General features: G+C 39.4%; 1 protein-coding gene across 10 annotated transcripts in view; it reads right to left on the bottom strand.

Annotated features, from left to right (window-relative positions):
- The window catches only part of ZFYVE26 (zinc finger FYVE-type containing 26), a 49,670-nt gene that overhangs the window by 19,791 nt on the left and 14,378 nt on the right, over window positions 1–15,501 (bottom strand). For 9 of the 10 annotated variants that reach the window (XR_001864485.1, XM_017742108.1, XM_008639535.2 and 6 more), the window contains exons 11-26: window positions 15,215–15,304; window positions 14,457–14,525; window positions 13,695–13,846; window positions 11,767–11,965; window positions 11,183–11,446; window positions 10,880–10,999; window positions 10,447–10,611; window positions 9,297–9,524; window positions 7,784–7,889; window positions 6,309–7,045; window positions 5,548–5,744; window positions 4,574–4,678; window positions 3,849–3,971; window positions 3,172–3,348; window positions 1,771–2,017; window positions 560–658 (exon numbers count right to left, since the gene is read on the bottom strand). Coding sequence is in view for 9 of the 10 variants with exons in the window: in XM_017742108.1 (XP_017597597.1) it covers window positions 560–658; window positions 1,771–2,017; window positions 3,172–3,348; window positions 3,849–3,971; window positions 4,574–4,678; window positions 5,548–5,744; window positions 6,309–7,045; window positions 7,784–7,889; window positions 9,297–9,524; window positions 10,447–10,611; window positions 10,880–10,999; window positions 11,183–11,446; window positions 11,767–11,965; window positions 13,695–13,846; window positions 14,457–14,525; window positions 15,215–15,304 (3,078 nt within the window). In the remaining variant the exon portion in view is untranslated. The remainder of the gene's footprint in view (window positions 1–559; window positions 659–1,770; window positions 2,018–3,171; window positions 3,349–3,848; window positions 3,972–4,573; window positions 4,679–5,547; window positions 5,745–6,308; window positions 7,046–7,783; window positions 7,890–9,296; window positions 9,525–10,446; window positions 10,612–10,879; window positions 11,000–11,182; window positions 11,447–11,766; window positions 11,966–13,694; window positions 13,847–14,456; window positions 14,526–15,214; window positions 15,305–15,501) is intronic. The other variant, XM_017742113.1, reaches the window with a different exon arrangement.

Raw genomic sequence — 15,501 nt, forward strand, 5'->3', positions numbered from 1 at the left:
TGAATAGAACCTACAGAAGAATTTTTGGTTGTATCTTAGCTACAAATATTCTCCAGTTGTTTTGGCTTAAATTACTTAGTTTCCATTTTTTTGTGTCTGAGGACTGTGAGTGGAGCCTGCCAGAGAATACAAGGTATGCTATTTTCCTCAGGTCACAAGAGGGATCCTAGGAAAAAAAAAAAATTCAAGGACCAAAAAATTCAAGGACCATAGAATGGTATACCCAGTGAATGAACTGGGGGAAAATGGCTGGGAGAAGCTGATCTCTGCTGGAGAATGGGTTGGGTGTTGGTCAGCAGGTGGTGGGCAACTGTATTATACAGCATCTGTTTTTCTTGAGCTTTCTTCTTTTTTTCTCATCTCCCTTTTCATCATCATCATTATTATTATATTTTACTTGATTTCAGTTACTAAACTGTCCTTACCTCAACCCACAGGTTTTACCCTTTTCCAAATCTCCTCCACCTCCCACCTGTGAAGGGGCTGGTGGGAGAATGATCAAGCAGCTGTGGTTGCTGCTAAGGTTAAACCCCAACAAGGACCAGGGTCTTAACCTTACCAGTAAAGCTGCCAGGAGATAGTTCTGATGATCCTGATTTAGACAATGCTTCACACTCCAATACCTGATTGAGACTTTCTTGGATACGTATCAGAGAATCTAGGCCAAAGGGAAGAAAGGGGAAAAAGAAAATCAGAGGACAATACTGGCCAATACATCTATCTGTTTTCAAGAAGATTAGAGGAATCCATTCACAGGAGTATGTAAGAATGTCAGCACAAAACAGGACTACCTGTGTAATCACAAATAACTGTTTGCATGAAAATTAGTCCACAGCAATTAATGCAAAACTATACAAAATTCAATTACTTAAAAAACAAAGAAAAGGATCCTTATCGAAGCAATGGAGTAATGATAGGTAAAGGAACAATACAGCAGAGATGTGAAAACAATTGGTTGACACAAGATGCTCATGGCAAATATTAAATGCTTCACATTGCAGCGGAATGAACATTCATACTTGCGAAGTTATAGATAATTTGGCAAGAAGAGATAGGTAAGTCTGATGCTTTTATGTTAGCAAGACCTGCATCTTTAAATCACAAAATGAAGTCAACACTTAGAAACTGGCATAATGCAAACTGGTACCATATCAGCAGGTATAAATAGATACAGATAGGTACAGAACCATACGTTTTTAATACAGTGACATAAAAGTATTGCAATGGATCTGCAGCACCCTCTGCTGTTCCAGTTGTAAACCTTAAAAGAAGCCAGGTGCACAAGACTCAAAGACAACATGGATGCGAAGGGATTGGCAAACCAGAAAGGAGAACCATAATGAGATTGTTAAACAGAACTACAAGTAGAAGTTTTCTATATGAAAAAGGAATAGGACTATGGTAGGAGGAAATATTACAGAAAACTAAATCCCCATTCTATTTGAGGGAAGATGCAGTTGGCTGCAGGCTTTAGAAGCGCTTAAGTTGTCAGTGACTTTGCATTAAACAGAAGTAAAATAAAACTGATCAGTATTATACAGGAAAAGAAACCTCAGAAAAGAACAACAGAGCAACAGAGAATATCTGAGAAACTTTTGAAGCTGTTGGTCCTTGAAAACATCCATTTACAAGAAAGGCAAAGACTTTAAGAACACATTCTGGGCTAGAGGGAGACAGGAGGCACACATCTAAAAAATGTTACGGCATGATTGCTGAAATTATTTTGGCCCTTCTTTCCCAAATGAAACACAGCATCAGATAGACAGTTACCTGATCTCTTTTCTTTTAATGTGAAAGGGAAGTTGAGAGCTTTTTCTGCATACTTGGAAAGCAAATTGTCAATGTCTTCTACAGTAAAACCGACTTCCTGCCCAGCTAAGAGCTGGTGCAGTGTCTCCACAGCAACAGCTACCCAGTCCACCTTCATATTCATGAGAAGCTGTTCCAGCATGAGCAGTGGCCTTGAGGAGAGGTGGAAGTAGTTAACACGGGAGAGCTCAGGCAGAGTCAGCAGCACCTGAAACACAAGGAAAAAAGTGTATCATAAAATTAGACACCTTCAAATCTGTGTTTCTGTGAGATAAAGAGAAGAAACTAGAGCAACAACTTATGCAGGGAATGAAATAACAGCTGGAAGTCGAAAAAAGGAGGTGGGACTTCTCAGACCAATTCCTACTTACAGAATTACTGAATGGACTTGCAGAATTACTTAGCTTCCACTTTCCATTCTATAAAAGACTGACTCATTTCAGAGGATATCGAAGAGTGGAAAACCTTTTGTGACCCTGTGACAAGTATGTTTTAGGAGAGTACAGCACATTCTCTTATTAAAATAAGCTTATAGAAAGCATATTAGCCCAATCCTTATCCTTCCATCATTTGAGGAAATATTAAGAGGAGAAAATAAGAGCAATTCTTCTCTAGATGGACTTTTCAAATTAAGTCATGTCTTCAGAAGGAACAAGTAAGGAAACAGGCAGCCCAGAAAAATACCATTTTGGAACACACTGGAGCAAGCTGCTGTTTGCAGTCCTACACCAAAACAGACATTACCAAAAGCACTGCATTTTGTTTACATGTAACACATTAAACTAAGGTAATCTGTGGATTAATGCATCTATTCCCAGGCTGAGCACAGAACCTGTGTGGCTTCTGTAAAGGCAGTGGCCATCCAGAAAGAAGAGTGATACTGTCTACCACTGGAAGGCACCTGGAGAAACATGAAGTCAAAGACCACCATACAGGTGGGCATATGTAGGACACCTGGTGTTACTGACACAGAGAGTAAGTTGAGAATATTTCCTTCTTCAATTGGGACGAAAATAGCAACTGTTTTGATAAACTCCACTATTTTATTTTATTCCACCCTATGCTCTTTCAGCCTGTATGCTCCTCCACTCCCCACAGCTCAAACACAAGACTTCTTTGTTCACATTGAGAGTTACAACCACCTCATAACATGGAAATGCAAAAATGGAGAAGTGGAAGAGAAACTTTAAGCCATTTCTAACTTTCCTTTGGATCCTGAGACTCAGGATCTTAGACCTTACGTGGTGAGAATGCTCTGGTAAAACCTACAGGCTTTTTATATTACGGAAATATTATGCATTACAAAATTACTTATACAACTGTTTTTTGCTGCTAATCCCTCAGGGTAGGGGTTTTACTGACCTTTGATCCTATATAGAGTGCCTGGATTTCATTTCGGCGTGCTGTTGTCAGACTGGAATAGAAGTGAGCTGTGAGGTAATCAGCCAAGAAGTGAGAGGCTGCCAAGTTCAGATGCTGGTCAAGGGACTGTTCACTGATGGCAAGGCAAACACCAGGGTCTTCGATTCTTTGTAAAAGCTACAAAACCAAACAAAACACAGTGAAACTCTACAACGCTCCTGGAAGGCAGCCTTCTGTCCATGACAGATTATTACCCTACAATGTTCCAGAAAGCAAGTTATCCGCTAAGTGACAGTTCCATCTTTATTAAAATCAAAAAAGTTCACACCACTAATTTGGGCACTGAAGCACAACTGACCAATTCATATTATTGGTTTCACTCCTGTATCTTCTGCTTAAGCAGCAGTGACATGCTTCATTATGCTTTTTCAAATGAAAGGAGCCTTGTATTTCCATGTAAGTGACATTTATGCTATTAGGTCCAAGAACTAAATTGCCAAGCTGGATTTTCACTTAAGTAGAATAGGGGAGAGCTAGGATCCTGAAAGTTTATCTAAGCAAATAGCATCTCTTAAGGGTGGAACCAAAAAGACCATGAAAACACACAAGAAGGCAGGGAAAACAGTTGTCAACTTATTTGACCTATGGATATAAGGCTGAGAGTACCTTGCTATTACCTGCAATGCCTTTTCCATGTCTCCCACCTCCAGTAAGTGGAGGAGGTGCTCACGGTGAAGGTTGATCAAGTCTTCTCTTGGGACAGGATACAAGTGTTCCCATTTCTCACACAACTCATAATCCTAAAGAATTTAAAAAAAAAAAAAAAAAGTAAAAATAAAAGAAATAAAAGGACAAACTCTACCCTCCCTGATACAGTTGTTTCTCCCAAAGTTCTGTTCAACTTCAACAGATTCTGTAGCTTAGACTCCTCTCCCAGATGAAAAAAAATAATTGCATTGACAAGGGAAAAAGATGATAGTCAATTTTGTCAGTCACAGCCTGTATTTAAAACACCTTGTTTACCTTACAGTAAACAAGTTAGTTTTTCAGAAAGACACTTAAAGCCAACCAGATTTACAATATTAGCATTTACCTAATAATCAAATGTATATTATGACCAAAGTCATGCTATTTTAAAATCTTCAGAATTGTAAAAGAAAATAACAGGTTACATCTCAGAGTAAGAATTATAACTTAAACTTAAGAATTATTAACTACATGTAAACCTTGACATTAAACACAGATCTGTATTTGTTTCTGTAGCACAGAACTGAGTAAAGGAATCCTTCCCCCCCCAAGGTAATCTCCACTAATCATTGTTTTAAGATGCCATTTCAACGAATTTATTTACTCAAATTTTAATGCATTCTAATTCAACAAAATTCACATGATGATGTCTAACCTTTGCTTTCAGAATGATATTCATGACAGCCTGGGGGTCATCAGTGCAGGCTTTTTTCAGATCCTGCCAGTCATTCCACAATGGTTCATTTTGCACATTCAAAATCTGAAAAAGTTAATATTGAGTAGCACAAATTCTAGAATTTTAATTTATGGCAATCAACAGCCTAAGAAAACAGCTGAGCTGATCACATCAAGAGCTGCTTCATAGAGAGATAAAGTCAAAAAGGAGATCCACATTTATCTCTAGCCCTTTTCAGGGATGATGTAATGCCCTTGCACTCCAAAAAAACTCCACATTCTCACAGATGTGAGTCTATAAAGCACATTTATAAGGGAAGGTTTTTGAAAGATTAGATGGCAATAATTATGGATGTAAAAGCACACATTTACTGCAGACATTGCTGGCACTAACAGAGAGACAACTGAGCTGTCAGTTAGCAGAACTCCCACCAGACAGAAATCAGCAGGGATGGCTTCTTTTTTTGCTGTTTGGCTTTTCAGTCTGTGCTGAACTCCAGGCCAGCCTGTCTGACTTAACCTGGGTATCTGCACCACCCCGCAGTTAGAACTGACTACAATACAAACTTGCTCCTTGGACCACTAGTCTTGCACACCCTCTGCATTTCTCAAACTTATAAAATGATTAACTGCCATGGAAAGCTTCCAGAGGCTCTACAATTTGCATAGAATGGAAAATACTCTGCAAAACAATCAGACTCCCATAAACGTTTATATTTAAACATGTTTGCAGACCTGAATGCTAATAGGACATGGGAAAGTTATGAAGGATGGAAGCTGGGTGTTAATTGGATACTACAGCACTTCACATGAACTGTTTTCGATAGAAGACTTGAAAACCTCTCATTATCAAAATAAGAACCAACTTTTCAGAAAAACTTTTCAGAAGGCAAGCAATATTTGCTTCCTGCTGCCTATTTCATCTCACTGGTTACTTGAAGAATGACTTTGTACCTTTTGATAAACCTCAAGTTCCTTCTTCCTGCTCTGTAGATTGGCTTTTAGTTCATGAGGTATGCCCAGATCAGAAATGCAGTAAGCTAGAATTTCCAAACAGGCATCGAGGGGCCATTTGTCCAGACAGCGCAGGGCCAGTCTACTTCTCAACACTGCATTTTTTACTGGGAACAAGTATTGCCAACCATCTTTATCTGTGGAGGAAACAAAACACTAATTTGAAATTCAGTTTCTGTAATTCAGAAAATTTTAAAAAATCCTCACTGGATCACACTAACAAAAGAAACAATGACAGGGCTGAAAAATCTTTGTAAGAGTCATCCCAAGCATCAGATTCTTGGGAAGCATCCAAAGTTAGCATCAAATACTTACTATTCAGACTCCAAAAGGCACCTTTCACAGGACACATCATCCATGCATGACAATGACACTGCTGTTAAGAGATGTTCTATTAACAGTACAATGATTACTGTGTCCTTATGTATTCAGCTCTTCACATAAAAGTTACACCACAGATTCATTCCAGTTCTCTTGTACTAAATTGGACAGGATTTGCACATTTGTGAAACAGAAACTACACCATCAGAGAAAGCAAATTCAGGATGAAGGAAGGAAAAGGAACTATTTCCATCTCTGGATTTGCCCAACGATCACTACTTTAGTTTCTACCTCTTGATCCAGGCTCCATTCTTTATTAAAAAAAAAAAAAAAAATTAAAGAAAAAAAGACAAAAAAAAGCCTGACCTAATCCTTCTCACCTTCAGCAGCTGCACAACTCAGCACAGCATCCTTCACATTGACCACTTCCTCCACATCCTGACTGTACAGATCCAAGACCTTCATAGCTCTGTCCCAATCCTTTGCAGCAAGAGCTTGTTCAAAGACTCCCATTAATACTTTAACAGCTGTGGTGGAATGTAATCCTAGGAGAATCAGAGACATGTATGTCTTGCCAGAGAAGACAGTAGCCAAACTGCTACCTTCCTCTTGATTCTGAAGCGGGTCAAACATAGCAAGAAGAAATCGTTCCAATATTGGAAAGTCCTTCAACAACGCCTCACACTCCCTGGAAATCTGTTCCAAGCCTAAGGGCACCTCCCGTTTGCCCCGAAATTCCATCCAAGACAGACTTGATTTGTGAATTTTCTGTATATTAGATGCACTTAGACATGCCACTGTAGCCATTAGCTTCGACTGAGACTTCAGGAAGTCCAGGGAGGAGGCAGTCAGTGTGTGCTGGCTCAAGTCATTCAGAGAGGATGTGGCCTGAGTGGGGATGTCCTCGGAGGTCACTGCAGAATTGTGAACAGGCATTTCAACATCTGGCAGGCAGTGGTAGGCACACTGGTGTGTCAAGTTGCTGATGTTTGTCAGAAGAGACTTTGCCTGGCTGTTTTGCCTTGCACTGCACAAGGACAGTGGTTCACAGCAAGAGTTAACAATAACTTGCTGCACATTCAAGTTCAACTCTTCTTTAGCCAAGAGAGAAGAAAGTCTGTAGGATTGAAAACAGAACCAGCTTACCCAGCACATGCAAAAGGTACTTTACAATTACATACTTTCATAAATCTTCCAAATGCTTTGAGAACACAAGCCCCCTAATATTCTTCACAGATACATACACAAGAAAATTACATACACTATTTTAACTCAGAGCTTATGCTGCCATTCCTTTACAGCAAAGGAACTTACTCCTCAAACACTGACTTTTACCTAAATGCAAGCTACTAAAACAGTTTACCATTTGTACTCATCTTTTTAAAAGCTACCTCATCAAATTAGACAGTTTCCATGCCAGTCTAATTTAGTAGTTGAAATGGAAGGAGTCTAGATTATCCAGTTTACCTGCTGATCAGGGCAAGAGTCATGCCCAGTATTCTTAATAAGACCTACTGGCCTATTTTATTGTATTACACTGCCAAGCTGCAAGTGCATTCCTCTGAACTGTCACACAGCTGAAAAAAAAATACACATAGATTCACTCCACAACAGACAGTAATTTTTAAAAAATGGAGCCACTCTTTTCCCAATTAAAAATCTTCAGGTTGGTGGAGAAGGCACTGACTAAGCTCCTCCCTGCACACCAATCCTTACAGCATCAAGTGATGAGCTGGTGGGACACAGCAGGCTGTATTACCTGTGATAAGTATCCAAAGAACTTAATCGTGGCTGAAGTTCAAAGTCACCAATACCAAAATAACCTACAGAAGTACATAATCTGAAAAGCACCAACCTGTCAGGATGAACTTGTCTCTCAAAAACAAGCTGGGAAAGCAGCTGAGATGGACTCTGCTGTAACAGCACAAAAGGGTTTCCCACTTTCACTTCTGCAGATACATCTTAGGAAAAAAACCACCAGAATATTTATTATAATACAAACACATTAGCTGAATACACTAACCAACTTTTATTTTAGGAATATAAATTTTAAGGCCCTGAGTCTGAAACCTCTTTGACTAAATCCACAGGGTTATAAATTCACATTAGAATGGTAAAATCCAGAGTCAGTGGCAAGGCATTTGTGATTATGATGTGCCTCTCAGTCTTGGCACCACTGGCTCACATTACGTTGGACTTATTACCAAAACAGGTAGCATGGAAAATCTTTGGCCTTTAAGCAAGATCTAGGTTCAAACAGTTTATTTCAAACTTTCACCAAAATATGTATTTGTGGTGAGAAGTAGGAAACGTGCAGAATTAGTTTCTGATGAGTCTCTGGATGTAAATTAGTGAGTCCATGCTCTATCAAAGTCAGTTAGCAAGGGCAGAGGGAATTCACAGGTGTACACGTACTTTTACAAAAGGAGTGAAACCCTGCCCACTACTGCTGAAAAGCATTTGTATCCACTACTGAGTTATGTCAAGTAACTTTGGACACATTCTCCTAAGCTTACCTTTTCCTTTCATCTAGCATTTCCCCCAAACTCATCCAGCCCTTAAATATTTTTGTGCAATTTTTGGCTTTGGCAGTTAGTCAGTGAGGACTAAATCATGTCCTTACAGAAGTTAGAGTTGGCATGGCAGCGACCTGAGCTGAACCAGCATGTCTGTAAACAGATCTTTGCCCTTTTTTCTCATCCTCTTGGGAAGGTATTCCCTGAAATCAGTACTGTGGTATTTTACATTAGTGCAGCTCAAATAGTGTCAACTTTAAAACACAGATAATAATTTTTTACTCCTAGCACAGTGAATTCTTCTGCTCTTCTGTCAGCTTTATGTGCTGACGGTACATTCCTTTTCATGGACCACCATCATCTGCTGATTCTATAAAAAAATTCTGCCTGGTTATCCCTGCATGGCCTTCTACACACTCTTCTTATCCCTGTGGAGCAGCAGGGTGCTTGCTGCCTCTAAGGGAGCTGTAAATTATACAGTATGCCGATCCACTGGATGCAAAAATCAATCTTGCCTTACAGGGGGTAGTGCTAAGAATTTCTGGACATCAACGTTTGTTTGTTTTGTCCAAGTGGAGTGCAGAGTCTGGGTCAGTTAGCATTTCTGGGTCAGTTCAAATTTTCCCACTGACATAAACTATTTTTATGTTAGCTGTGGGTGGCCTAAGTGTTATGAAATAAAAGAAAAAAAAGAAGTAATAATCAGTTGAAATCAAAAGACCTGACTATGCACAGGTAGGAGGTACATTTGGCAAGGAACCATTTTTGCACAATTACTTTCCAGAATTAAGCCACACTACACAGTGTGAATATCTTCACCTAGGCTCAGACTTTCCAGCAGAAACCCCTTACCCAGCTCTGCATTCAGGCTTCGTAACACCACAGCAGCCAGTGTAGTGATGTAGTCAAGGAAGGCCTTCACAAAGTTTGTCTGCATGTTGTTCTCTGGCATGGTTTGGGTATGCTGGTCAAGAGTTCTCAGCAGGCGCTGTGTTTGATTCCAAACCAGGTGCTTCTCCAGCTCCATCGGTTTGAGAGAGCCCTGCTCCACCAAGGTGCCAAGCAGACTCCCTTTAGAGTCTGGTTTAAGAGAACAGACATGCACCCAAGATTCAAGGATTAAATGTCAAGAAGAAAGGAGGCAGAGGGGTGGGGGAGAAAGAGAGAAATGCTTTAGCTTAATTTCCTCTCCACAACTATAGATCTCAGTACAGGCATTATAATTTAACTGAAAGCAAGAGAAATTTTCACTATAAGCATTATAATTTAATTGAAAGCAAGGGAAAATTTCACAGCAGAATAAAACTATAGTTCATCTAAATCGGTAACCATGGCTCTGACAAGTTAGAACTATATTAAGGCAAACCTAAAATATTTCTAGTTCTGCGTCATTAACATTTATTCTAAAACACAGGTGTTGACCAGTCCTTGAGCTCTATAACATTTAGCTCTTAGAGCTCTCCTAAATTTTTGCTCATTAAATATTTTAAGAACACCAAAAAAACATTTAGAAATTTGGTGAATAGAAGAAGAGAAATACCAGTGCTGTGTAATTAAGAGAGCTGTAAGAAAAAGCAACTGTGGAAAAGATGTTTTATGACAGTCCTATGAAAATTGGAAGGCATTATGATATTACAAAGGTTTTTTAAGTTTATGTCCATTCTTTTACTAAAAAAAAAAAAAAAAAAGCAACAGTAAGAATACACGAATACAACTAATTATCTATAAGGTGCCATGTTAAAATAAACCTAAAAGAATTCCTTGCTAGGACTGAATAGAAATAGGACAAATAATAACATCTCTGACAAGTTCTGAATTTTAGCTCTGAAAACAAATATAAGAATTACAGATAAATTTTACCCTTTACATTTATGTTTTTAAAATATATATTTCTGCATAAGTCAAAGAGCATTACTACTGGATTTACTGCTGTCTGGAAAGGCCAAAGCAACAATTTAGATCCATATATCAATCAATCCTCATGTTCATAAAAATAACTCACCCACAGAATGTTCAACACATGTCAATGCTTTTAGGATATGATCCAGGTTTTGTGATAAAACAATTTCATTGGTAATACTTTCTTCAGTCAAGGCAGGGTAGCAAGTTTGCAGAAGGTCTACAATACTGCATCGAAAAGGACTCCCTATTTTCTCATCTGACACCTCTACAAAGAGGGAGAAAGAAACAGCGACTATAACAAAGACAAGGATTTTTGCACAGAAGGCGGCCCACAAAACCAAAACTATACTATAATACAAAAAACCAGAGCATTTCAGATTATTCAGAATTGAGCTCAGGTCACTTCCCCATCACCTTTTTTGTTATAAATACTAAGCTAAAAAATGGAAAGTTCAAATTTACATTGCAACAGAAGACAAGAATTTGATTTAAGCACATTTCAGCAGAAAGCCTTAACCAGCAAAGCATACTACCTGGTCTGGATTGACCTTGTGATGTGCAGGAATAGTTGAGAATTTTACTTATTTGCTGGAGAACTGCTGGAAAACCCTTTACACCTTCAGAGTGCAGTAAAACAAAGTCAGGTCGGTGGCCTGGAACAGTAATTGTGCAAATGGAGACAAAAACCAAAGTTAGAAGTGGAAAAAAGAGACACTAACATGAAAGTACGAAATGAGATTTAATTAAGACTTGGGTGTTAGCACAAACAACACAGCATAGAGAGGCATTTTCTGTTCCCAGGCCCATGCTGATAAACATAAAAACGAAAAGTCTACCCCAAGTTTCAAGGCTGTTGTAGAGTCTTCTTTCTGCTGTCTCCAGAAGCTGTTTGCACGTCTTCCAAAGACGGCACTGAGTACAAGCTAGATCAAATGCTGCCATCGCTGAAGGACTGAGGTCCTCAAGGACTTCTCGCAGAGGATCAGTATGCTCCAGCTGAATGTTCCTGATCCAGAAGTTTTCTTGACAAGTAGGGGCAAGACTTCCAGAAGTTGCAAGCAATTTATCAGTAACATCCGAGATGGAATAAAATACCATACCTACACATGCCATCAAAAACACACAATCACTGGTTAACAGCATAATTAGATCAGATCCTGCAATGGGTAACTACTATTTAATCCTTATAGAAAATAATTCTGTAGGTGGCCGGCTTCATGGACCAATTACTGTAGAACGGATGCAACTAACTGGGCATCGACCGCAAATTTCAGCATTCGTAGTCTCTTTCTAACTCAAAGAATCACCACTTACCCTTCTGAACAAACACTGCACTCATTTTTACAGTATTCAAGCTGCTTTCTCGTATTTTTCATTTCTCCCTAACCCTTTGTGAGATCTCAAAAAGCCCAGTCCTTACCAGCAGCTGCTGCATTCCCAATAGCTTGCAGTGTTGAACGGCCACTGCCAGATTTCCTGATGCCTCCAGTGCCATCTGATGCTTGATTCTCAATATTGTGCTCCACTCTCGCCATTTCTCGTACTGCCTGTTGGTAACGCTCCATGAAAACCAATTCACCATAGCAAGGGGAAGTGTCCAGATTAAACATCAAAGCCACCTTTCAAAAATAACAACAGATGTAATTACAGAGCCTGTCAAAGGAAGTTTTCAAAGGTCAAAGAGCTTGGGGGGAGGCTTTAGAGGAGATGAAGGAATAAAATAAAACAGATACTTTAACTGAAAAATGTCCCCACAGACACAACATGAAAACCAGGGGTTTCCTCCTAGAGAGTTTTAAGTGCCTGAAGAGAAAAAGGCCCTCAGAGATGTTTTTCAACTGTTATCATAAAGCTTATCTATTATTTGCTGTAGGGCTAGGGCTGAATTGATTTTCATAACCCACACCTTTCGGAATGACTCTTCACAGTTTAAATACACTATGTAATGAGAGGTATCTATCAAGTGTGCCCTCCAAAGTAAACTATTTCAAATAAATTCTTATTCAGCAAGGAATACCTTCTCAAAATGTAAACACAGAGTAGCTAAGCAGAGCTATGAAAGTTCCTATTACCAAACCAACAACAGAACACAAACCAAGCTTGAATGCTTTATCATTGGTCATACTGAAAGTCAAGGCAACAATGCAAAATGAAATGCTTCTTTGGCCCTGTAAGTAGGAAAACGATGAAGTGGCATGCCTGGAATCAAGCAGAATTAATGGCCTGAGCAGTAACCTGATGTTAATGCAATGTTTAAGTGACATGAACTGCTCCAGCAGGGCTATCTGACACTCAGCCAGGTCACAGCTTTTTACAGAAGATCCAATCATTGATGCACCTCAAGACTTTTTTTTCAGAGCATCAGCTCAAAAGCCACACAGAGAAAGGTATGCACAGCTGTGAGGGAGCAAAGAACTACAAACATGAAGACTGTCAATTTTCAAGGCTTTCTGCTGATGCCTGAAGCAGCCACCTAAGAACAGAGACTAGGCAACAATAAGGGAATAAAGGTAGGTATTTATTTGAAGAGCCTTCAAAGGTACACCCTGGGGAGCCAGAGGCTAATGCCAAGATGGACCCCAGGTCACGAGTTCTTCACACTTTTATAGGTTTGGTTCATTTGCATATCAGTGTTAATTCTGCAGTTAAAGCTTCAGTTAATGATGCCATTTGCCCAAACTTGCTCTGCGCCCCCCGCCCCCTTTAGAGGCTTTTGGTTTATACTTTTTGGGCCTAGGACGGTCTGAGTGTCCTTGCAGAGCAGGCCTGGAGAGGCTTTGTTATGTCTACCTAGCATAAGAGAGCAGAAGTTAACAGGCTACAAGAAACTTCAGAGCTGCACACTAGGCAGTACAGGATATGGAAAATATGAAAGTTAAAACCTAAGGCATCACTGCCTGTTTTCAATACCACAAATTTAGTCTCAAAACATACATCCTTCAAATGAATGTAATCACTGCTTTGGGTCTGCTTTGGGTAAGGAACACCTCTGCATGTTTCTACCAGGGTTACAAGTGGCAGAGTGTCATGGTTTTGAAAAACTGATTAAATAAAGCAGTTCAGATGCTGCTTCCTCATGAGACCTTGTGAGCTCTAGTCAGTTGAAACACTATGTTTGACTAGCTCTCATCAAACATTTGCATACTTTGAGAACCCAGGTTTAGAGAAAGCATTTTTATATAACAAGGCAGAAGAAACCCTGCATCTGTGGGATGTTGGTTTGGAATATCTTTGCTCCTTTCACTTGCTTCTACTTCTGAAGTAATTCTTTCACTTGGAAGCCCTATGTTTGCTAAATGCAGAAGCAGGAATTTCATTCAAAAATCGGAATATATGCATCTCATTTACCTGGTGGGCTTCCACAAAGTTTCCTCTCAAAACACAAGAAACTAACAGTGATTCTGGTGGGGAAAGCATCATAGGAATGAGGGAGTTCTGCTGATGTGGTCTTGCCCTGCTTTCCAAATCACTCAAGCCAGACACACTACTGGTACTTCCCTCTGCAAGACAGAATTAATCAGTATACTATCAGGGAAAACACATTTCACCAAATATCAGCCACCTATCAGATAACAGCATTTCACATATACAACACAAAAATATAGGAGCAGAGTTGCAAGCAAGTTTTAGGTTAAAGAGGTCAACATAAACATCCTGTTATAAATTCTCATAACATTTCACTGTTTGGTCAGAACTTGCTGTTTGGATCTCAGCCCCGTGTAACACTGTTCAGCAGCTACATAACATGCATACAGTGCGAGGCACTGGTTCAATACGGATAAAGGGAGAAGCCTGAAGCATCTGACCTATTAAATCAGTCCAGCACGCCTAAGCACGCCTTATCTTACATGAATATCAGTTCATTAACTTTTTTGATGGTTTGCAGGTCACTACATTGCATACTGTTTCCTGCAAGCCAAATTACCAAGAAAAATCCAAGTCTCTTATTCCAGAAGACACATGTACTATTCTGACTAGAAAAGAATCATCCAAAAATGGGAACTCTGAGAAGTGCCCTGCACACAGCAGTAATTCACATTAACTAGTCAAGCAAATTCTTCATCGTGTACATTGAAAATACAAAGAAATACTACTTTTGTGGCTTAATACCTGAGGTACTGGTGCTTAGCTCGCTACTTGTACTTTCTAATGATGGACTGGAAGTTCCCTCTTTCCCATCTAAAATGGAAACAAATCAAAACCAGCACATTAAATGCACTTTTATTAGACAAGGTAATTAAAACTTATTGCAAATAACAGATTAGGCAACCTTCAAGGGATCTTCAAGAATATCTCATAAATGACCCACCACTGACATCTATGATAAAAGCAAAAACTGCTGATTTGAAGAAAATGCTAGGCTAGAGACTATGTTGGGGTGGCCCATCAGTGACTCATGTCAGATATTTTGAAGCTTCTTATTTTGGAACATGCCACTCCAAAACCAGACATGCCTTTCAAAGGCTAAATAGAAAAAAGGTGAGGAACACAACTGTCTCCTAAGGCTGCCAATTTATGCCACAAATTCCTGTTAATTCACATGCTAGATAATATTGGAATAGGTATGAAAATATACCAAACAGTCATAGGACATAGTGGAGAAAGGGAAAAATTAGTACTGTAGTTGAAGCTCTCCCCTGCCCCAAATCAGACTATATATGGAAGAAGTTCTTTGTGCAGGTGAGCTTTAGAAAACCATCTCAGTCCAAGTGGAACTGGACTAAGATACTTCAAATTACTTAGAAAATTGAAGGAAATAAATCTACTTCTCTACTCCTAGGCCATGAAATCTAATTGCATTCAGCATGAGCTCAGCAAAATGATGCACTTTTCAAAAATGTCTTCTCCAAGTCACTTTTTCAACCCACCTGTCTTGTACCTCCGATATCTACTCCGTTTCTTAAAGCTGGAGCACCTGATTGAAGAGCAATATCTCCTGGAGGCTGTGAACTGATGTTCTGTGAAGTATTTAAACAAAAACATTACCAAATAGCTTTATAGGGGGAGACTTGAGAAACAGTTGAACACAAATTTGCAAACTTGCAGTATTTAAGGTCCAGACTGCCCAGTCTTTCTTGGGACATGGAGCTTACATGATCTGAGATACACAATAAACTACATGTGATACAAGACAAAATCTCACAGCAGCAGGGCT

The sequence above is a fragment of the Corvus brachyrhynchos genome, unplaced genomic scaffold (genome assembly GCF_000691975.1).
Source record: "Corvus brachyrhynchos isolate BGI_N302 unplaced genomic scaffold, ASM69197v1 scaffold115, whole genome shotgun sequence".
Classification (NCBI taxonomy): domain Eukaryota; kingdom Metazoa; phylum Chordata; class Aves; order Passeriformes; family Corvidae; genus Corvus; species Corvus brachyrhynchos.